Source organism: Pinus tabuliformis, chromosome 5_1 (genome assembly GCF_031772625.1).
Source record: "Pinus tabuliformis cultivar Carrire ecotype Pingquan chromosome 5_1, CPIR1, whole genome shotgun sequence".
NCBI lineage: Eukaryota > Viridiplantae > Streptophyta > Pinopsida > Pinales > Pinaceae > Pinus > Pinus tabuliformis.
The window spans coordinates 576,636,071-576,660,711 of NC_142305.1; the positions used below are offsets into that span (position 1 = coordinate 576,636,071).

The window sequence follows — 24,641 nt, forward strand, 5'->3', positions numbered from 1 at the left end:
TATAATGCCTAGAATATCAAAGTCAACCAATTTATAGTTTAAGGTAAATGACAAGCATCATATATTAAGGGAGTTGTTTTTAGTGTATTTTTTAATATTAGGTCATAATATATAATGCTTAGAATATCAAAGTCAATTAATTTATAGCTTAAGGTAAATAACAAGTACCATATATTAAGGGAGTTGTTTTTAGTGTGATTTTTTGGACTGGCAGAAAAATTTAAGGTGAAATTTTGATATATGTTATTTATGGATTCAACGCCCTGAAAAATCCCTATGGCTATTACATTGTACAAAGGTTATCCATAAAACTTGTAATTTCAATAAATTCTTGCAAAATTTTAGAAAAATTAAATTAGAAAAACCGAACAAAAACTTAAAAAAAAAATCACACTCAAAACAAATTTTATATTAAAACACTAAATAAACCAGTACTTCTTTATCTTAGGCATTAAATGAAATAAAATAATATTCAACAGGTCGCATCCTAATATAATATAAGACAATTACGTCGGCTTACGTCCTTGGATCCGACAACCAGAAACAGGCTCGACCCAATTGCTCGTTATAAGTTGACAGAAGTCGAGTGCAAAGCAAGTTACTCATTAATTTTCACTGCGTATTCGTGCTTCTCTGTGCCCTCCATTAAAAATGGAAATCCAAGAAGGGAAAGGTGGTGTGAAGATGTGCGTTACAGGAGCAGGGGGATACGTCGGATCATGGCTCGTCAAGAAACTTCTTCACAGAGGCTACACTGTCAACGCCACACTTCGAGATCTGCGTAATTAATTTTATTATTAATTATTTTTGGGTTGGTTTAAGTTATGGGGATTTGAATCTTGAATTTTGGAGTTTGTATAATAATTATTTGAGTTACTTTGAGTTATAGCTATTTCAATTTTGGAATTTGTATAATAATTATTTGGTTTGATTTGAGGTAGGGAGATTTGAATATTGAATTTTGGAGTTTATATAATATGGTTGTCGAGTGTGTAACTTCTCTAAAATTTTATAAGAATTTATTGAAATTACAAGTTTGATGGATAACTAGTGCATAATCTAAATGCCTTTAAGATATTTTCAAGGTACTAATCTATATATACAATCAAAAAACTAATTAAATAACACAAATTAATATTTCACCTCAAAATTCAAGCAAAAAAAATCCAAATTTTTTTTGCTAAAAACAATTCCTATAACTATCGTGGTTAGTTTGAGTTATTGATTTGTATAATAAGGTTATTGTGATTAGTTTGAATTATAATCCATAACTGGGTAGACTTGAAAGATAACATATACTCTACGTTTAATTATAATTGCTTTCGATATTATTGATTTAAAAGTAGATTTTAATTATAATTGCTTTCGATATTATTGATTTAAAAGTAGATTTTAATTATAATTGCTTTCGATATTATTGATTTAAAAGTAGATTTTAATTATTGTTTTCCGATTGTTATTGAATTTTTATATTTATTAGTGTAGATTCATATTGATTTTAGATTTACCTGTGTATGAAGGGAGTTTTTGGCAAATTTGTCAGAGACAAGGGCAGGGACATTTTACAGCTCAGTGAAAGAGATTGTAGAAAGCCATAGAGTTATAATAATGTCTTTTATTAATCTACTAAATTAGCTTCTCAACGCAATTGATCAATGAATTCCTAATTTACAGTGTCAATTCGCTCTAATATTTGCATGCAGAAAATGAGGAAAAAATTGGGCCTCTGCTGTCGTTGCGTGGGGCAGCAGAGAGACTGAAGCTCTTCCAAGCAGATCTATGTGAAGAGCACGCCTTTGATTCCACCGTGGAGGGCTGTCAAGGGGTGTTTCACGTGGCCAGTCCTATGGATTTTTCTAAATGTACAGAGGTAAATTATTAATAGCTACAATCTAATATAAGTTTAGAGGTTCGAGTGCAAATTTTTAAATGTTTTGTATAGGTTTTTTTTTAATATTTCATCATAGATATAATAAAATTTTAATTCAATTTTGATGTAGAGGAGATAATGTTAAACAGCATACTGGACTGTAGAATAAATTTCTCTAAATTTCATCATAAATTTTAAAATAAAATAAAAAACCAAAAAATCCAAATAACTTACAGGTTTTTTTTTTTTTTTAAATTGTGAGGTAGGATGATTTTCTTCAGCCTGCTGTGAAGGGAGTAATGAATGTGTTGAATGCCTGCTCACGAGCTAAATCGGTGAGGCGTGTGGTCTATACTTCGTCGATAGCAGCAGCCAGTCAGCTTAACGAGGGAGAAGTTATTAAGGATTGCGGTGTGGACGAATCTAGATGGACTCCTGTAAATAAAATAAGGAAACACCAGCATCCTCTTGCTGTGAGTAGAATTTTTGTTTAAGAAATTAATTTAAATTTAGTTAAAAATATGGGTAGATTTTGGAAATATTTTAAAATTTAATATGAATAAGCAAAATTAAAATATTTTTGTATCCATCGGACTACAAAATTTATGTTGATTGTTGATTTTGTCAATATATTGATTGACATGTCTGTCAGATTCCAAAATATTCAGAAAATCAGAATAGACTTGCTCATGGGTAAAATATTGACATTGAAATAAATTGACTGACATGTCAGTCAGATTCCAAAAGCAGTTGTTTATAATGCGACTTTTTCGAAGCCTTTTGGGTGGCTTTTTCCGGTCAAAATCCGGCAGCAATTTATTGGAATCACAAGTTTGGTAGCTAGTTTGTGCACAATCAAACGGTCGCAGGGGTTTTTCAGGGTGCTGAATCCAAATATGCAGTTAAAAACCCATTTTAACTGCAACAAATCAAGATTTAACCTCAATTTCTTCCGCCGAATTCGGTAGAATCTCCAAAAAATCACATTATAAACAACTCCATTCCAAAATATTCAACCAATATATTTAATGACATATCCGTCAGATTCCAAAATATTCAGAAAATCAGAATAGAATAGACTTGCGCATGGGTAAAATATTGGCATTGAAATAAATTCAAAATTGAAATACTGACTATTATTTACTTGCAGTTTTATTCCGTAGCCAAGACTTTGGCGGAGCAAGCAGCAATTGAGTATGGGTCAAAGAGCGAAATGGAGGTTGTGACAATTGGACCGAGTTTAGTGTGTGGGCCTTGCCTTACTTCTACATTTCCGTTTTCATGCCGAGTGGCACTGAGCCTTCCAAGAGAATCAGAGCCAGGTATTTGGTTTCTGGTTCACCAAAGTATATAGATGATTAGTTTAGATTAATATTTTAGTAGTTTAGCAAAGAAGGAAGGTGATTTGTTGATTGATATTAAAAAAGTGATTTGTTGAGATTAATAGTTTTTAATAATGATTATGAATTTATTATAATTGGAAAAAAATATTAAATTAAAAAAAAAAAAAAAAAAAAATTATTTAAAATTTTATTTTTATACTTAAATAATATTAGAAAAATAATTTATTATTGTTAGTATATAATATTTTAAATCTAAATCTCATTAGTAATTAATAGTTTTATATGTTTTTAACAATTATTATGAATGATAATTATATATTATTTTTAATCATCTTAATTTTAATTATTTTTTTAGTATCTTTAACTATACTAATTTATAACTAAATCTATAATAATAAATAATTATTCCCTCTTTTAGAATAATTTGAATTTTACTCTTAACCTTATAACTTGATTATTAAAATTATATAACATCTATTTTTATTTTATTATTATATGATGTCCCATCCTTTTTTTATTAAAAAAATTCTTCTAGCTTTCTTGATAGCTCTTTACTATTATTTATCATCTTAACTAATTTATAACTATATTTAGAATAACTAAATTATTAAATAATTTCATTCTAATTTCATTATAATTTCTATTTATCTATTTAACTAATCTCCAACGGCTAGTTTTTCAATCATTGACCATGGGCTATGATGCATCCCTGCTATTTATTTTTTAAGATTGTATGATTTTTTCATCTTAGTTGCTTCAAAACGTTAACCAAATCCTAATGATGTGATTAATCTGAAAAACATTTATCTACAATATAAATCACAAAAATCTCAAATCTAATATTATTTTAATTTTATTAAATTAATTAATTAACAAAAAATATTTTTTCCTTTTTACTTTTGTTTTTAGAAATAGTGTAAACTTTGGGAAAAAACTTATTTTCTTTTACTTTTGTTGCTACAACTCCGTTAAGTTGGGCGCCAAAATAATTACTCTCTCTTTTAGAATAATTTGAATTTTACTCTTAACCTTATAACCTGATTATTAAAATTATATAACATCTATTTTTATTTTATTATTATATAATGTCTCATCCTCTTTTTTCAAGAAAAAATTTCTAACTTTCTTGACAACTCTTTACTATTATTTATCCTATCAACTAATTTATAATTATATTTAGAATAACCAAAATATTAAATAATTCATTATAATTTTTGAGAATTTCTATTTATCAATTTAACTAATCTCCAACAGCTAGTTTTTCAATCATTGACCATGGGCTATGATGCATCCCTCGTATTTATTTTTTAAGAATGTATGGTTTTTTCACTTTAGTTTCTTCAAAATGTTAACCAAATCCTAAGGATGTGATTAATCTGAAAAAACATTTATCTACAATAAAAAACACAAAAATCTCAAATTTAATATTATTTTAATTTTATTAAATTAATTAATTAACAAGAATTATTTTTTCCTTTTTACTTTTGTTTTTAGAAATAATGTAAACTTTGGGAAAAAACTAATTTTCTTTTACTTTCGTTACTACAGCTTTGTTATCAGTTACGTTGGGTGCCAAGATAATTACTCTCTGTTTTAGAATAATTTGAATTTTACTCTTAACCTTATAACCTGATTATTAAAGTTATATAACATCTATTTTTATTTTATTATTATATAATGTCTCATCCTCTTTTTATTAAAATTTTTTTTCTAACTTTCTTGACAACTCTTTACTATAGTTTATCGTATCAACTAATTTATAACTATATTTAGAATAACTAAAATATTAAATAATTTCATTCTAATTTTTGAGAATTTCTTTTTATCTATTTAACTAATTTCCAACGGCTAGTTTTTCAATCATTGACCATGGGCTATGATGCATCCCTGCTATTTATTCTTTAAGATTGTATGGTTTTTTCACCTTGTTATGAGAATGAACCACATTAATTTATTCAAAACGTTAACCAAATCCTAATAACATGATTAATCTGAAAAACATTTATCTACAATATAAATCACAAAAATCTCAAATCTAATATTATTTTAATTTTAATAAATTAATTATTTAAAAAAAAAAATCTTTTACTTTTGTTTTCAAAATAATGTAAACTTTGAAAAAAACTAATTTACTTTTACTTTTGTTTTCAAAAACAAAAAACTAATTTACTTTTACTTTGGAAAAAACTAATTTACTTTTACTTTTGTTTTCAAAAACAAAAATAATGTAAACTTTATTAGCAATAAAGTTTAGATCCATATCATTGGTTCACGTAGACGACGTATGTGAGGCCCACATATTTTTGATGGAGCAACCCAATGTAGAAGGCCGACATATTTGCTCGGCGTTAACTGCCACTTCCTCGGAGTTCGCAAATATGATGCATAAACTACGTCCTCATTGCATCCCACCATTCAAGTAAGCAATCTTCTGATCTGCAGGTATTAAGCATATAAGTCCTCAAGTAGCGACATATTTAGAATAGAAAAATAAGCATTCTTATAGCTTACGTATTTTAACTAACTTATTTAGGCAAGCCATGTTCCTATATTTTAGTTTTTTTGGTGTGAAATATATAATTATATTAATTTATTTTAAGGTAATTGATTTTTATTGCAGATATGATGAAGAAGGTGAAGAAGGTGATGGAATTGTTTATTCTTCGAAGAAACTTTTGGATATGGGTTTTTCTTATAAATATGGTTTAGAGGATATTCTTAATGATACTATACAATCGGCTCAATCTTTTGGATTATTGAAATAAATCAAGATAATTGATTTATCATTAGACATGGTTTTATTTTTACAAATATGGTTTAGAGGATATTGTTAATAAGACTACAATCTGCTCAATTTTATGGATTATCGAAATAAATCAAAATAATTGATTTATTATTGGAGAAATTTTCTCAAAAACTTTTGAAGATGGTTTTTTTTTACAAGTATGATTTAAAGGAAATTATTAATGAAAATATAAAATCTACTCAATTATATATATATATATATATATATGATCATATTATTTGAGGTGACTTTTAGACATTAGTTTAACTAATATATAATTTTGTAAAAGGAAAGAGCAATTGGTATCGAGAAATCATATTGTAAAATGATGGTCAAGTTTATTTAGAGGAGAGGACAATTTTTTCATATAGTTCAACATTTACTTGTGTATGCTTTTTTTAATCATTAAGATTTTGTTTAAAAAATTCAAAACTAATATCTTTAACGATAAATAGTAATGGAAATTTCAATATTGATTTAATCTCTATTATTATTATCAAATAACATGTTTTTTGGATTTATTCTTTAATATTGATATAACTTTATTGCAATATTTTTATTAAAGATATGATGAATATTATTGTATTTTGTCTTGGATATCATTTGTTAACAAAAGAATATGAATTGTATGTAAATATGAGATTTTATCTGAAAATATTCAAAACTAATATCCTTAATGATAAATAGTAATGGAAATTTGATTATTGATTTAATCTCTAATATTATTATCGAATAATATGTTTTTTGGATCTATTCTTTAATATTGATATAACTTTATTGCAACTTTTTTTTACGAAAGATAGGAGGGATATTATTGTATTTTGTCTTGGATATCATTTGTTAACAAAAGAAAATGAATTGTATCTAAATATGAGATTTTGTTTTAAAATATTCAAAACCAATATCTTCAATGATAAATAGTAATGGAATTTTGATTATTGATTTAATTTCTATTATTATTATCAAATAATATGTTTTTTGGATCTATTCTTTAATATTGATATAACTTTATTGCAATATTTTTATTAAAGATATGATGAATGTTAGAAATATTAATTTCTAATTGTTAGAATGATTTATGAGAAATACACAAAATTTTATGTAATATATTTAATTGATTGATAATATTTGAAATGATGATTACAAGGTTGAGGCAGTGCTCCTTTAATAGGAGTTGACTAGTCATGCCTGATCAGAGAGATATGTCCTTTCGGACTAATGTCTCTTCATTTAGATAATTATTTCTTAATTGATTGATTACAATTATTCATTTAATTATTTATGTAATATTTTAACATTTTATGAATTTTATGAATTTAAATTCATAAAATTGCCTTCCCCTTAAGATGGTTTTTCCTCAAAGCATAGGTAGGTTTGGGTGTTGATGAAGAAAAAATTGTAATTTCCACGACGAATCTTCCTCTAGTAACCTCTTCCATTTGATGATGTATTCCTTTATTGTCTTGTATCGTAAAACCTTTTCTTAGGTAGCGAGTATACCTTCAGGTTCCAGGACTATTCTTCCTTCTTCATCGGTCTCTAGTATTTCTGTTTGTACTATTTGGTTTTACCCTAATACTCTCTTGAGACTTGATACATGAAAGGTATTATGGATTTGACACTTGTCAAGTAACTTTAATCCATAGGCCACGCTACTTATTTTTTATTATTATTTGATACGGCTCATAATGTTTAGGTAATAATTTATTCTTCCCTTGTTGTTTTAGTGATAATTTCTTATAAGGATGGAGTCTAACAAAGACCCAATCTCCCTCCTCGAACTCTCTCTCATATAGGTGTTGGTCAACTTTTTGTTTCATTCTATTACGAGCCATGGTTAGATTTTCTTTTAGTAATTTGATGATCCTTTGACTTTATTCTAGGTGGTTTTTAACTGCTGGTACCTTGGAATCAAGGAGTGCAAAGTCTTTCCATCTAGGTGGATCGTAAACATATAAGGTTTGGAAAGGTGTCATCTTAGCTGAAGTGTAGTACGTGGTATTATACCACCATTCTGCCAGGTGTAGCCACTGGGTCCCTCTGTTTTGTTTATTTGTAATGAAACAACGAAGATATGTTTCCAAGCATTTATTAATGATTTCGTTTTGTCCATCTATTTACGGGCGATATGTCGAACTCATGTTGAGGGATATTCCTACTTGGTGGCAGAATTCCTTCAAAAAAATTCCTTTAAACCTTACATCTCTATCACTGACGATGACCTTAGGAAACCCATGTAGTTTGTAAATATTTTTACAAAACACATCAGCGATTTGTTTAGTTGTGTTAGTATTTTTAATAGCCATAAAGTGGGCATATTTAGTGAGCCTATCAACTACTACAAATATTTTATCATTTCCGTCAGATGCAGGTAGTCCTTCAATAAAGTTCATCGAAATCTCCTCCCACTTTTGATTTGGAATGTGTAGTGGGTGTATCAACCCTTGAGTCGGAACATTTTCGCTCTTGTTCCATTAACAAATATCACATTCTACATCATATTTTTGAATTTCCTTACTTATACCCTTCCAATAGAATGACTATCGAATGTTCTCGTAAGTCTTGTAGAATCTGACATGTTTGGCTGCAGGCGAATTGTGAGACTCTTTTAGTATTCTCACCTTAAATTTGGATGCGGGTGTTAGGTAAATTCTACCCTTGTACCATAAGATGTCATTCTTCCACTCGAAGTTGGTATATTGACTGATATTATTAATCATGGAGTCACAATCCTCATCCTTAGCATATTCCGCTCATATTTCATCCAACCACTCTGGAACAACTATCATGGCGGCACATGTTGTGTGGTCGTCATCCTTATGTGAGAGTGCATCAGCTACGACATTCTCCTTTCCTTTCTTGTGCAATATTTCTAAGTCGAAAGCTGATAACTTCTCCATCCACTTCTATTGTTCTGTTGATAATGTCTTTTGATGAAGTAAGAATTGAAGAGTGTTATGGTCGGTTCGGATTGAAAATTTACTCCCGAGAAAATATTGGCGCAACTTTGTTAAAGCATGTATGATGGCGAGCATCTCCTTTTGGTATGTTGATTTTAAGCCTTATCTTTTATTAAGTTTCATGCTTTCAAATGATATAGGGTGGTTTTCCTACATTAATATAGCTTCAATTCTGAATCCAGAAGCATCACATTCTACTACAAATGGCTTGGAGAAGTCAAGAGTTGCTAGCACTAGTGTGGTTGACATTACTTCCTTTAGATTCTCGAAACACTTGTTTGCTTGGTCATTCCGCTGAAAAGCATTTTTCTTTAACAAGTTGGTGAGGGGTGTTGTCAAATGCACATAGTTTCTTATAAATCTTATGTAATACTGGGTTAGCCCTATAAATCCTCTTAGCTTGGATACGTTCTTGGGTTTGGGCCATTCTTTGATTGCCTTGATTTTGTTGGGATCCACTTGGAATCCTTCCCTGGATATAACATGTCCTGGGTATTCAACTTCCTTTTGCCAAACATACACTGTGATAGTTTGGCGTAGAACTAGTTCTTCTCCAAATAATACTTCTTCCATATGCTTGAGATGTCCCTTCCACATCTTACTATAGACCAAAATATCATCAAATAAAACTAATACAAACTTCCACAGATATAGGTGAAAATGTTCGTTCATGGTTGCTTGGAAGGTGGTTGGTGCATTTGTTAATCTGAATGGCATAACTTTGAACTCATAATGCCCTTCATGAGTCCTGAATGTTGTCTTTTTGACGTCTTTTAGTCTTACTCGTATGTGGTAGTAGCCTAATCTTAGATCTAATTTGGAGAAGTTTTCTGCACCGTCTAGTTCATCTAGCATTTCATCAATGAACAGAATCAAAAACTTATGTTTAATAGTGATTATGCTTAAACCTCTATAATCTATACATAATCGGAAGGATCCATCCTTCTTCTTGACCAACACTATGGCTGCAGCGTATGGACTTCTAATTTTCATAATGATTCCAAGCTTCAACATGTATTGTATTAATCGTTATATTTCTATCTTGTGATGATGGGGATAATAATATGGCTTAAAGTTTACTAGTGTTGAGTTTGGTTTGACTCCAATAATGTGTTCAATTTGTCTTACAGGGGGTAATTTCATTAGATCTTGGAAAAACTTCTTGTATTTCTGAACCAAGGATGAAATTTATGATGGTTGGTGGGTCCCTTCCATCGATAGTAATTCCAACTGCTGACATTGTGCAACAATTTTTGGTGCCCCCTTGTGAATAAGTTTCTTCATTTGCTGAGCAGAGATGACTCGAGTTGTTGGAGCTTGAAACCCAAACAACTTATATTTCCTTCCATCCTACTTGAATTTAATGAAATTTTTTTGGTGATTTGTTGAACACGTGCCTAGTGTTTGTAACCATTGTACCCCTAAAATGACGTCTGCTCCTCCTAGGGGGACTGTATAAAAATTGGACTCCATTTTGTATTTTCTTAATTGCAACTTAACTTTATGGCACTTGCCTACTCCATCTATAATTTTTCCATCTACTACCATAACTTTTGAATCTACTATTGGGTAAGCAAAAATGTTCAGTCTTTTTGCAACACTGAAGTCTACAAAGTTGTGTGTACTCCCTGATTCTATTATAAGGATAACGTTTTGATTCTTGATGTGACCCTTAAGCTTTAGTGTCTGTGGCTGAGCTATCCCTCTGATGGTTGCCAAAGATGGCATATATTCTTCTAATTCTAGACTAGGAGTTGCATTTTCTTCATTATTATGTTCATCAGAGTTGTCTTCTGAAGATTATTCTTCTTTTACGGCTTCATAGTTGTACAATTTTTGTGTTGCGCATTTGTGTCCTATGTAATACTTCTCTCCGCATTTCCAGCATTTTCCATCCTTTTTCCTTTCAACACTAGATTTTTGTTTTTCCTTCATTTCACATTGGTGGTGGAACGTACTTGCTAGTGTTCTCTGATGATGGTTTACCTTACTTTCCTTTGGAATAGTTGTTAGTTATCTCGTTGCTAGCATATGGTGCCTTATAGAGTTTATATTTCTGCTCGATAATTATGGTTGCGTGATTGGCCTCCTCAATGGTTTTGGGTTTATGCAATTTTAATTCTTCGCGAATGTAATCTTTAAGGCCACAATGATACATTTTTAACAACTCTTCATCTAAGAACCCTCTCTGCCTTCTTGCTAATACTTCCCATTCATGAGTTTACTCACTCATTGATCCTTTTTGTTTTACTTGAACAAATGTCTCATGGACATCATCCTCTTCCTTGTCATGAAACCTTTTTAGCAAGGCATTTTTAAATTTTTTCCAATTGAACGGGCAACCCGTACATTTAGATGACCACCACAAAAACCAATCCTATGCTTCCTCTTCTAAGTAGTTGGATGCAGTCACGACTCTTTATTGCTAGTTGAGTGCGGGGTTTGCTAAATAAAAGGCGTCCGCCTTATTTACCCATACGACGACGCCCTTATAGTTATTACCGTCATACTTAGGTAATTCATTTTTAATTTTAAGATGGTTCGTTTCGAAAGATATGGTATAATATTGGCCTCCTTCGAAGTGAATTTTTCGTATTTGGTGCTTCTCATGCCCCTAGCACTCATGCTCTAGAGAAGTCTCACCTTCCGGAGTCTTGGGACTCTATGTAGCTAAAGGTGGATAAGTCCCTCCGAAACACTGGCTCATCAAGGATTTTAAGAAAGAAATATCATTGACCATTTCGTATTACTTACTAACTGACTTCTCGACATTATCTAGGCATTTATTTAACTTGTTTATGTCCTCTTGATTTTTTTTCATATCGTCACTATTGTTGCTTGCCATTTTGTTTCGTTTTTTTCTACTCGACCCAATTTTTAATTATATATATATATATATATATATATATAATATAATTAAAGTTATATATATTATAAAATTATAATTGATTTATATGTTCTAACTATGCTATAGCCCACCAATCACCGTGTCTGATCGAATAACAGGTTACGACTGTTGACCGGATTGACTGATTGAATAAGGGACGACAACATATCAATTTTTCCACACCACAGAGCATATGCCACAGCATAGGGTGACGACAGATCAAAACTATAGTTGGCACGGTGAGGTATCGATCAGTCAATGCTCTTGTGAGACCGGACCACACTCAATGCCAGAAAGGTGATGACGGTTGTTCTATGACCAAACCCATAGACACAATGATCCTCTTCCACGACTTGTTGTACCTACACGTCAATGAGCATAGGGAACCACATGACTATTCGGATAGCAACAGCCTTGCTGCCACAGAGCACAACGCATGACCTTTCCAAGTAGCACTTTGCAGTAGAAAAGTAATAGAGCAGGCTCAGGATGGGAGGCTCGTAAGGCCTGACGGCTAGCAGAGCGACGTGGGGCATCATCAGAGGAATTTTTTCTCTAATACCACTGTTAGAAATATTAATTTCTAATTGTTTGATTGATTTCTGAGAAATACTCAAAAGTTTTTATAATATATTTAATTGATTGATAATATTTTAAATGATGATTACAAGGTTGAGGCAGTGATCTTTTAATAGGAATTGAATGACCATGCCTGATCAAAGAGACATGTCCTTTGGGACTAATGTCTCTTCATTTAGCTAATTATTTGTTAATTAACTGATTACAATTATCCATTTAATTATTTAGGTAATATTTAAAATTTTAGGAATTTAAATTCATAACAATGAATATTATTGTATTTTATCTTGGATATATTATGGTGAAAAAAGAATATGAATTGTATGTAAATCAAAATAGATCCATCTTAATTCTAGACCTACCAAGTGTTAAGAGGGATCAAATTTCTCGAGATGCAAACCTCTTTTTGAGTGCAAAACTTGAGGAAAAGTTTACGGCTTGAGAGCCTTTATTACTATCGACTCTTGTTGTTGGAAATATATTGTCATTGATGGAAAAGGAAAAGCAGTGATGATGTTATCGTTGATGCAATGACAAAGCTAAGAAGACTGCAAGAAGAAGGAAGATCAACACATGTATAGAAAGGATGCTTGCAAGATGAGAAAATAATGGATGGAGATGGTGTTGTGACTTTGAAGGCATTTCTAGTATAGAAGATCACTTAAAGAGTCATTGAAACCCAATTATATGGAAAGAGGCCTGAAAGAGATTTGCAGTGGTATGTGGAAGTCAATGGCCTCCTGGACCGGGAGATATGGCCAATCAAAGCAAGGACCCCAAAAGTAAAATTTTGCAGAGCTAAATATGGTGGAGATGCTTTGGAGGAGTTAAGTTTAACGCATTGCCAAAGCTGGCAGAAGGTTGGAGGGATCCAAACATCAAACGTTGAGCATGTCTAGAGGCGAACTTGGTGCAACGCGTCCCCAATGACACATTGGAGAAACTCTGAGGGGGTTTGTCACTCAATCGTTAACGTGTAAGGGGGGTGACACAATGGGTGATTTTCCTAAATCGTCGATTGTCAAATCGATGGTAGAGATAAATTACGCTAAGACCCTTGGCCCCAATACCACGAAACATGTAGGGGGGGGGTCATGCAAACCACCAAATGGTTTTCCCTGATAGCCAAGGTGGTTGTGGCTCTAACAACGGTGGTGTTGAAAATGTAAATATGGTTGGTCTTCATAATCGCTATTGTAATTTTTCACTATGTATTTATTGTAAAATTGAACAAGAAGGAAAGAAAAAATATTTTGAAACATGAGCTCACGCTTTTTAGGTCAAAGGCTCCATTGTAGGCTTTTGTGGTTTCTCTTGAGTCATTAGAGTCATTATCATTATATTATAAACCCTTCTTGGGCTCTTTGTGTCAAGAAAGAAAAATATTTTTTATGTATTTTGGTCATCTTGTCCCCTCCATCAAGTCGGCTTCCTAATCTTCTTTAGTTGGCCTCATGAGGGGATACATCCATCTTGTGAATGCTATATAAAGGAGCACTTGACCTATTGCAAAGTGTATCAATCATTGATTTGATATAGAAATAAGAAGTGAAATTGAAGTGCGAGCCATACTAAGAGAGCTTGTTCTATTACAAGAAGAAAAGAATCCCAAGTGAAGAAGATTAAAAGGTCTAGTAGAGGTCTGGTGTTGATCATATTTTTTTCACACATAATAATTGCAGATTCGAAGTTGCATAACTAAAGTAAGAAATTGAGAACGCAGAAAAGAAGAAGGATACTGAGATTCTAGTTGTTGTGATGTTCCTCTTTGAATCAATCTTGAAGTTTGATGTGTCTACATCGAAATCTAACTTGGTGGATGGAGAAAAATTTGTGTCATGGTGTAAAAGTGCCCTAGATTATCTCACTTTGACTTGGTTCTACTAGTAGAAGAGTTTGACTAGGTTTTCCCCTTCTAAGGGGGCTTTTCCCTATCTTGGAGCCTATCTCTGGTGTCCTATTTCTGCATTTGTGATATTATTGTTTTTCATTTGTATTGATGATGAATAGAACACAATAATGATGATGAAGAAATAATATAATGATCACAATAGCTTGTAAAAGATATGAGAAATTAAGCTAAGGAACATAAACTATATGTTTCCCTACATTTCTCAACATGGTATCAGAGCTTAGTTCATTGGCATAAGGGCACTTAGAAGGTCACTATAGTAATAGAATGCTTCAAGGCAACGGAGAAAAGTTAGTTACCTAGGACCAAGCTCCTAGAGGAAAGTAAAAGAAAATTTTGGGCATATTTGTAAGCCCATACCACAATGACCAGGATGTGGTCCTGAACTAGGAGAACGAGAGGTTTTGAGGAGCCTAGAGGCTCTGTTCCAAAAATACGAGAGGATAGGTAAGCATCCTTAGCATGATTGAGAAGCCTGAAAAGAAGAAAAAATCCCTATACCTAAGTCACAAGGTCTGGAATCTTCATCAAGGATCTGAATTTTAGTACTATCTCATAGATCTCATAGTTCACAACTTTATGAATATTGATGATCGAACCAAGTCAAAGGCATATCTTTAGTGGACTAAAAGTAGTCCTAGTAATGAGTTAAGGAAGAAAACAAGAACGAATTTTTTAGAATACTTTTTTCCTATTCTTGGAAGACCTAAGAGGAAGCTACAACCACCATGTTAAACTACAATCACCATACTTGGAGAGAAAAGCACAGACCCGTACTATGGTATAGAAGCTGAGATTTTGTGGTAGAAGAAAGCAGCCATGTGTGTAATAGGGAAGCCCTAATCAGAGGGATATTATCTCAAAAACATTTTGCAGTCACTCTCTATAACACGTCTTTTAAAGGGAAGATTGATCTTTTTCAGAAATCTTAGACCTAGGGTCTAGTCTACAAAGAAAGCTACGGGTAGAAGTAGTAATAGAACATCTCAAAGTAAGGCTACTATATTTGTCTTAAGAAAAAAGATCAAGATGTATATATGTAGCACTCATTTCTATCAATTGAGAAGAAACAACATTAACTTTCACTTTTGTGTGCCTCATACAAAGAAATCATGGGAGGAAGCAGCTTGAGACCAACTTGAAGCAAATCAAAAAAACTAAGTGTTCAAGTAGGTATTAATCTTGTTTTATATCTCAAACTATCTAACACGATGCCTTTGCTTTGAAATAAACTAAATGGAAGATAAAACCATAGAATACAAAGGTATGTAATCTTGAGGTACACATAACATGTTTATTTAAGGATTTAGTTCTATTGTTTGAAAATTCGCATTGTATTAAAGATTGTTAATATCTAGGGATGGTACTCAGTTCCTCTTAGAACTTTATCTCTTAATGTCTAGAGTTTGTAAGATATATATAACATTCCTTGGCAAGAATGAGATGGAATGATGTCTACGTTTTAACATATTTCTCTTTAGATCTAGTTAAGGTATGTACTCAAAATCCCTATGAATTCATCTTTTATAAGTTTATTGGAAACCCTTTATTATATTCTCTTACTTGCATGCTTTTGAATGTAATTGTCAAGAAAAATGTTCCAGGTATATTCTAGAGGGACTAAGCTTCCAGATTTATTTATTGTGACTAGATTCAGAGGGAGCCTTCAAGGGGAATCCTTAGGAAATCCTGTAAGGTTTGTAAAGGGACCAACTCAAGGTATGTTCAAGTCCACATGATTTGTAACTAGTATTATTCATATAAAAAGGTATTTTCATTTTTTGTATTAACTTATATTACTAACTCTCTCATGTTTAGGATTTTGAATCGTCACACTTCTTATTTAAGGGTGATTAATCTCTAGATTAAATCAACCCTCATCTTAATATCATTTTGATCCAAGCTTAAACAAGAACGTAAAAAATTACAGATATAACCATAAATACAGAGATGCAACAGAAATAACACTTCATTTCATTAATATCAAATACTGAAATAAGCTTACAAATAGAATGGAAATAAACTAGCTCAAGCGATGGTAGCTTATCTCTGAGAAGAGATGTGGTAGCTACATGCCTCTGAAATGTGTTACAATGAGGCTCGAAGGCCTATTTATTATTGAGAAACAATGGAAAACCCTAAACATCCAAAAACCTAACCCTAGGAGATGAAGCGCCAAAACTATGGGCCCTGTTTGGGTAAATTGGTACATCAACTTCTCAAGGTCGTAACTTTGGCACACGATCCTCGTTTAATGCGTGAAATACCTCGTTAGAAAGATCTATCCAACGAATACAACATTTCCATGGAAAACATCAGTTGATATTTCATGTTTTGCCAGTATTTCCCAAAAAACATCGTTTAGGACCACAAAACGGCTCCGAAAGTTCAAGACTCAAAAAACTGCCAAAAATAGTAAATTGTGCTACAATTAAGGAAACTGAAAAAATGAAAGAGACAGTGGTGGGGGTCCAAGTGGAATAGGCAGGTGACCACTAACATCCACTTGGATCATGTTTGTTCACTCTAGTAAAACTCTAATATTTAGGGTTCACTGTAAAACCCTAGCCATTTTGTTGTTTAGCGTTTGTTGATGTTATGAAGAAATCCTAACCTCTTAGGGTTTGTTATTGATTTTTAGGGTATATGATAAAAACCTATATTTATAGGGTTTGATGAATTAGGTTTCAAGAAAAAACCCTTGTAATAATTAATGAAAGATCTTAGGAATGAAACCCTAGGTGTGTATGCTTCCATGTGATTGAAACCCTAGCTAGGTCAAATTGTTGAATATCTAACATTGAAGTTTTGATGTTTGTATCTAGGTTTTATGACCAAAATCATAGTAAACATTGATATGAGATTCTAAAACATGATAATGAAACCCTATATGTAAAATGATTTTGGTATGATTATGTATTTAATTGTTAATATCTAAAGTTTAGTTTTGGTAAAGGAATCTAGGGTTTATGACAAAACCCTAGTATAGATTACTGTGAAAGTCTAGGGCATGAAAAGTGTAACCCTTGTTGACTATAAATCTAAATAAGTTTAGGTTTTGATATCTAAAGTCTGGTAAAGGTATCTAGGGTTTATGACAAAAACCTAGTATAGATTACTGTGAAAGTCTAGGGCATGAAAGGTGTAACCCTTGTTGATTGTAAATCTAAGTTTAGGTTTTGATACTTAAAGTCTGATTTATTACACTCCCATTACATTTATATGCTAATCCTATATTGGTAAAGTTGAATTCATGCTCTACATTTGTGCTCGGTTGAACTATTGTTGAATATTTGCAAGTACATAGTCTTCAAGGTGTTGAAAATGCTTACCTACCTCACAGTTGTTGATGACTTAATAATGATGATTGAGCATGATGGAATGAGGGAGCCATGAGAATCTTGAAGTACGCCTTGTTGATGACCTTGTTTCCAAGTGAGAATAGAAGGAATGGTGTTTTGGAAAGTTAAAGTTCTCTGATGATATGACAAAGCCTATGCGGATAAGTTATTGAAAATTTTATTGATGAGTTATTGATGATATGATAGAGCCTATGTGTCAAGTGGCACTGAGCCTACCACTGAGCTTACCAACATAATCATCAGAGCCCTCAGAGCCAGATATTTGATTTTATATGTATAAAGTTGAGGTTTATAGTTAACCAAAGTAGAAAAGTGATTTGTTTAGATTAATATTTTGGTTTAGCAAAGAAAGAAGGTGATTTGTTGATTAATATTTTGGTTTACCAAATTAGAAAAGCTATTTATTGAGATTAATATTTTTAATAATGATTATTAATGTTTATTAAAATTGAAAAAAATATTAAATTTAAAAAAATTAAAAAAATTAAAGAAATTTATTAAATTTTAAAATAAGAAATTATTTAAAATTTTATTTTATATTTAAATAACCTTAAAAAACACTTTTCAAAATTATTTTAATTTTATTGAATTAATTAATTGGGAAAAAAAAATCTTTTACTTTTGTTTAAAAAATAATGTAAACCTCGGAAAAAAACTAATTTGCTTTTACTTTTGTTTTCATAAATAATGTAAACTTTATTAGCAATAAAGTTTGGATCCATAGCATTGGTTCACGTAGCCATGTTCTTCTATTTTAGTTTTTTCCCCTTTTTGAAATATATAATTATATTGATTTATTTTTAAGGTAATTGATTTGTTATTGCACATATGACGGAGAAGGTGATGGAATTGTTTATTTTTCGAAGAAATTTTTGGATATGGTTTTCTTATCAATATGGTTTAGAGGGCACTCTTAATGAGGCTATACAATTCGCCCAATCTTTTAGATTATTGAAATAAATTAAGATAGTTGATTTATTATTGGACATGGGTTTTTCTTACCAATATGGTTTCAGGGGACATTGTTAATAAGATTATAATCTGTTCAATTTTATGGATTATCGAAATAAATCAAGATTTAATTTATTATTGGTAAAAAATTTCCCACAAATTTTTGAAGATGTTTTTAACCAATATGATTTAAATGACATTATTAATGAAAATATAAAATCTACTCAATTATATATATAATTATATAATTATATATATATATATATATATATATATATATATATATATAATCATATTATTTGAGGTAGCTTTTAGACATTAGTTTAACTAACATATAATTTTGTTTATAATTTTGTAAAAAGAAAGAACAATTGTTATCAAGAAGTCATATTGTAAAATGATGGTCAAAGTTATTTAGAGGAGGACAATTTCTTCATATGGTTCAACATTGACTTGTGTATGGTTCTTTTTAATCATTAACTTTTAATTCATAAAGGAGATTTTGTTTTAAAAGATTCAAACTAATATTATATAAATAGTAATGGAAATTTGATTATTGAATTAATCTTTATTGTTATTATCAAATAATATGTTTTTTGGATCTATTCTTTAATATTGATATAACTTTATTGCAATATTTTTATTAAAGATATGATGAATGTTAGAAATATTAATTTCTAATTGTTTGAATGATTTATGAGAAATACACAAAAGTTTATGTAATATATTTAATTGATTGATAATATTTGAAATGATGATTACAAGGTTGAGGCAGTGCTCCTTTAATAGGAGTTGACTAGTCATAGGAGTTGACTAGTCATGCCTGATCAGAGTTGACTAGTCATGCCTGATTAAAGATATGATGAATATTATTGTATTTTGTCTTGTATATCATTCGTTGACAAAAGAATATGAATTATATGTAAATATGAGATTTTGTTAAAAATATTCAAAACCAATATCCTTAATGATAAATAGTAATGGAAATTTGATTATTGATTTAATCTCTATTGTTATTATCAAAAGATATGTTTTTTGATCTATTCTTTAATATTGATATAACTTTATTGCAATATTTTTATTAAAGGTATATTGAAAACTATTGTATTTTGTCTTGGATATCATTTGTTGACAAAAGAATATGAATTGTATGGAAATATGAGATTTTGTTTAAAAATATTCAAAACCAATATCCTCAATGATAAATAGTAATGGAAATTTGATTATTTATTTAATCATTATTATTATTATCAAATAATATGTTTTTTGGATTTATTCTTTATTATTGACATAACTTTATTGCAATACTTTTATTAAAGATATGATAAATATTATTGTATTTTGTGTTGGATATTTTTGTTGACAAAATAATATGAATTGTATGTAAATCAACATAGATCCATCTTAGTTCCAAATCTACCAAGTGTTAAGAGGGATCAAATTTCTCGAGATGAAAACCTCTTTTTGAGTGCAAAACTTGAGGAAAATATTACACCTTGAGAGCTTTTATTACTATCGACTCTTGTTGCTGGAAATATATTGTGATTGATGGCAAAGGCAAAGCATTGATGATGTAATCATTGATGCAATGGAAAAGTTGAGAAGACTTCAAGTAGAAGGAAGATCAAAACATCTATGGCAATGATGCTTGGAAGATGAGAAGAGCATGGATGGAGATGGTGTAGTCACTTTGAAGGAATTTCTAGTACAAAATATCACTTAAAGATTCATTGAAATCCACTTATATGGAAAGAGGTATGAAAGGGCTTTCCAGTGGTATGTGGAAATCAATGGCCTCCTAGATCAAGAGATATGGCTAGTCAAAGCGAGGACCCCAAAAGTCAAATCTTGCAGAGCTAAATATGGTGGAGGTGTTTTGGAGTAGTTAAGTTTAGCGCATTGCCAAAATTGGCGGAGGTTGGAGGGGCCCGACCATTAAACGTTGAGCATGTCTAGAGGCAAACCTAGTGCCACGTGTCCCCAATGACACATTGGAGAAACTATGAGGGGGTTCGTCACTCGATCATGAAAGTGCAAGGGGGGTGACGCAATGGGCGATTTTCCCAAATGATCGATTTTCAAATCGACAGCAGAGATAAATTACACTACCCCCCCCCCCCCAATACCACAAACCATGCATGGGGGTCACATAAACGACCAGACGGCTTTCCCTGATAGCCAGGGTGGATGTGGCTCTGATAGCAGTGGTGTTGAAAATGTAACTATGGTTGTTATTCATAATTGCTATTGTAATTTTTCATTAGGTATTTATTGTAAAATTGAAAAAGAAGGAAAGAAAATCATTTTGAAGCACGAATTCCATGCTTTTCAGGTCAAAGCCTCCATTGTACGCTTATGTGCTTTCTCTTGAGTCATAAGAGTCATTATCATTATATTATAGACCCTTCTTGGGCTCTTTTTGTAAATAAAGAAAAGCATTTTTTTTGTATTTTCATCATCTATGTCCCCTCCACCAAGTCGGCTTCTTAATCTTGTTTAGTTGGCCTCATGAAGGTATGCTTCCATCTTGTGAAGACTATATAAAAGAGAACTTCACCAATTGTGAAGTGTATCAATCATTGATTTGATATAGCAATAAGAAGAAATTGAAGTGCGAGTCATACTAAGAGAGCTTGTTATATTATAAGAAGAAAAGAATCCCAAGAAATGGAGATTAAAAGGTTTAGAATAGGTCTCGTGTTGATCATATTTCTGTGAAACATAAGAATTACAAATCTAAAGTTACATAACTGAAGTAAGAAATTGAGAATGCAGAAAAGAAAAAGGAGACCGAGATTCTAGCTGTTGTGATGTTCTTCTTTGACTCAATCTTGAAGTTTAACATGTCTACATGGAAAACTAACTTGGTGGATGGAGGAAAATTTGTGTCATGGCGTAAAAGGGCCCTAGATTATCTCACTTTGACTTGGTTCTACTAGTAGAAGAGTTTGACTGGGTTTTCCCCTTCTAAGGGGGTTTTTCCCTAGCTTGGAGCATATCTCTGGTGTCCTATTGTTGCATTTGTGATATTATCATTTTCTATTTTTGTTGATGATGAATAGAACACAATAATGATGATGAATAAATAATATAATGATCACAAGAACTTGTCAAAGAGAAGAGAAATTAAGTTAAGAAACATAAACTATATGTTGCCCTAGATTACTCAACATGGTATCAGAGCTTGGTTCATTGGCATAAGGGTAGTTAGAAGGTAACTATAGTAATAGAAGGCTTCAAGGCAAGGGAGAAAAGTTAGTTACCTATGACCGAGCTCCTAGAGGAAAGAAAAAGAAAATTTTGGGCACATTTGTAAGCTCATACCACAATGACTAGGACGCGGACTTGAACTAGGGGAACGAGAGGTTTTGAGGAGCCTAGAGGCTATGTTCCAAAAATACGAGAGGCTAGGTAAGCAAACTTACCCTAATTGAGAAGCCTAAAAAGAAGAACAAATACCTATACCTAAGTCATAAGGTCTGGAATCTCCATCAAGGATCTGAATTTCAGTATTATCTCAAAGATCTCATAGTTCAGAACTTTATGCATATTGATGATCAAACCAAGTCAAAGGTGTATCTTTAGTGGACTAAAAGTAGTCCTTGTAATCAGTTAGGGAAGAAACTAAGAATGAACTATTTAGAAGACTTTTTGGCCTATTCTTAGAAGACCTAACATGAAGCTACAACCACCACGTGAAACTACAGTTACCACACTTGAAGAGAAAAGCACACACTTGTACTATGGTATAGAAGATGAGATTTTGTGGTAGAAGAAAGAGGCCCAGTGTGTTTTAGGGAAGCCCTAATTAGAAGGATATTATCTCAGAAACATTTTGCAGACACTCTCTAAACACTTCTTTTAAAGGGAAGATTGATCTTTTTCAAAAATCTTAGACCCAAGGTTTAGTCTACAAAGAAAGCTATAAGTTGAAGTAGTAATAGAATGTCTCAAAGTAAGGCTACTATATTTCTCTCAAGAAGAAAGATCAACATGGAGATATGTAGCAGTCACTTCTAGAAATTGAGTATAAACAACATTATCTTTCACTTTTGTGTGGCTCATTGAAAGAAATCATGGGAGGAAGTAGCTTGAGACCAACTTGAAGCAAATCAACAAAATTAAGCGTTGAAGTAGGTATTAATCTTGTTTTATATATCAAAGCATCTAACACAATGCCTTTGTTTTGTAATAAACTAAATGGAACATCAAACCATATAATACAAAGGTATGTAATCTTGAGGTACATATAACATGGTTATTTAAGGATTTAGTTCTAGCATTTGCAAATTCACATTGCATTAAAGATTGTTAATGTCTATGGATTGTAATCACTTCCCCCTTAGAACTTTATATCTTAATGTCTAGGGTTTGTAAGATATATATAACATTCCTTGGAAAGAATGAGATGGAATGATATCTAGGTTTTAACATATTTCTCTTTAGAACTAGTTAGGGTTTGTACTCAAAATCCCTATGAATTCATCTTCTATAAGTTTATTGGAAACCCTAGATTATATTCTCTTACTTGCATGCTTTTGAAGGTACTTGTCAACAAAAGTGTTCCAGGTATATTCTAGAGGGACTAAGCCTGTAGATATATGGATTGTGACTAGATTGAAAGGGAACCTTTGAAGGGAATCCTTAGGAAATCCTATAAAGTTTGTAAAGGGACCAACTCAAGGTATGTTCAAGTCCACATGATTTGTAACTTGTCTTCTTCATATAAAAAGGTACTATAATTTTTTGTATCTTCTCTACATTACTAACTCTCTAATGTTTAGGATTTTGAATCGTCGAGCTTCTTATTTAAGGGCGATTAATCTCTAGATTAAATCAACCCTCATCTTAATATCATTTTGTCCAAACTTAAACATGAATGCAACAAATTATAGATATAACCATAAATATAGAGATGCGGTAGAAATAACACTTAATTTCATTAATATCAAATATTGAAATAAGCTTACAAATAGAATGGAAATAAAGTAGCTCAGGCAATGGTAGCTTATCTCTTAGAAGAGATGTGGCAGCTACATGCCTCTGAAAAGTGTTACAATGAGTCTTCAAGAACTATTTATTATTGAGAAACGATGGAAAACCCTAAAAATCCAAAAACCTAACACTGGGAGATGAAGCACCAAACTATGGGCCCCGATTGGGTAAATTGGTACATCAGCTTCTCGAGGTTGTAACTTTGGCATACAATCTTTGTTTAACATGCACAATACCTCATTAGAAATACCTATCTGAGGAATACAACTTTGAAATGGAAAAAATCAATAGAAATGACATTTTTACCTCGAAAATCCCTGAAAACATCGTTAAGGGCCTCAAAATGGCTCCAGAAGTTCAGGGCCCAAAAAACTACCAAAAATAGTAAATTTTGCTACAATTAAGGAAATTGAAAAACCGAAGGAGATAGTGGTGGGGGTCCAATTGGAATAGGCGAGTGACCATCAAAATACACCTGGATCATGTTTGTTCACTCTGGTAAAACCCTAATATTTAGGGTTCACTGTAAAACTCTATCCATTTTGTTGTTTAGGGTTTGTTGATGTTATGAAGAAATCATAGCCTCTTAGGGTTTGTTGTTGATGTCTAGGGTTTATGATAAAACCCTATATTTATAAGGTTTCATGAATCAAGTTTCATGAAAAAATCCTTGTAATAATTAATGAAATATCCTAGGAATAAAATACTAGGTGTATATGCTTCCATGTGATTTAAACCCTAGCTTGGTCAAATTGTTGAATATCTAACATTGAAGTTTTGATGTTTGTATCTAGGGTTTATGACAAAAACCCTAGTAAAGATTGATATGCGATTCTAAAACATGATAATGAAACCCTCGATGAAAAATTATTTTGGTATGATTACATTTAGTTGTTAATATCTAAAGTTTAGTTTTGGTAAAGGAATCTAGGGTTTATGACAAAACCCTAGTATAGATTACTATGAAAGTCTTTGGCATGAAAAGTGTAACCCTTGT

At 31.5% G+C, this 24,641-nt stretch overlaps 1 protein-coding gene across 1 annotated transcript in view; it reads left to right on the forward strand.

Annotated features, from left to right (window-relative positions):
• Window positions 1-651: 651 nt before the first annotated feature.
• Window positions 652-24,641, forward strand: part of LOC149166147 (bifunctional dihydroflavonol 4-reductase/flavanone 4-reductase-like) — an 85,927-nt gene continuing 61,937 nt past the window's right edge. Inside the window, exons 1-4 of the mRNA XM_089430063.1 lie at window positions 652-781; window positions 1,704-1,870; window positions 2,137-2,343; window positions 3,021-3,192. Coding sequence (XP_089286189.1) covers window positions 652-781; window positions 1,704-1,870; window positions 2,137-2,343; window positions 3,021-3,192 — 676 coding nt within the window. The remainder of the gene's footprint in view (window positions 782-1,703; window positions 1,871-2,136; window positions 2,344-3,020; window positions 3,193-24,641) is intronic.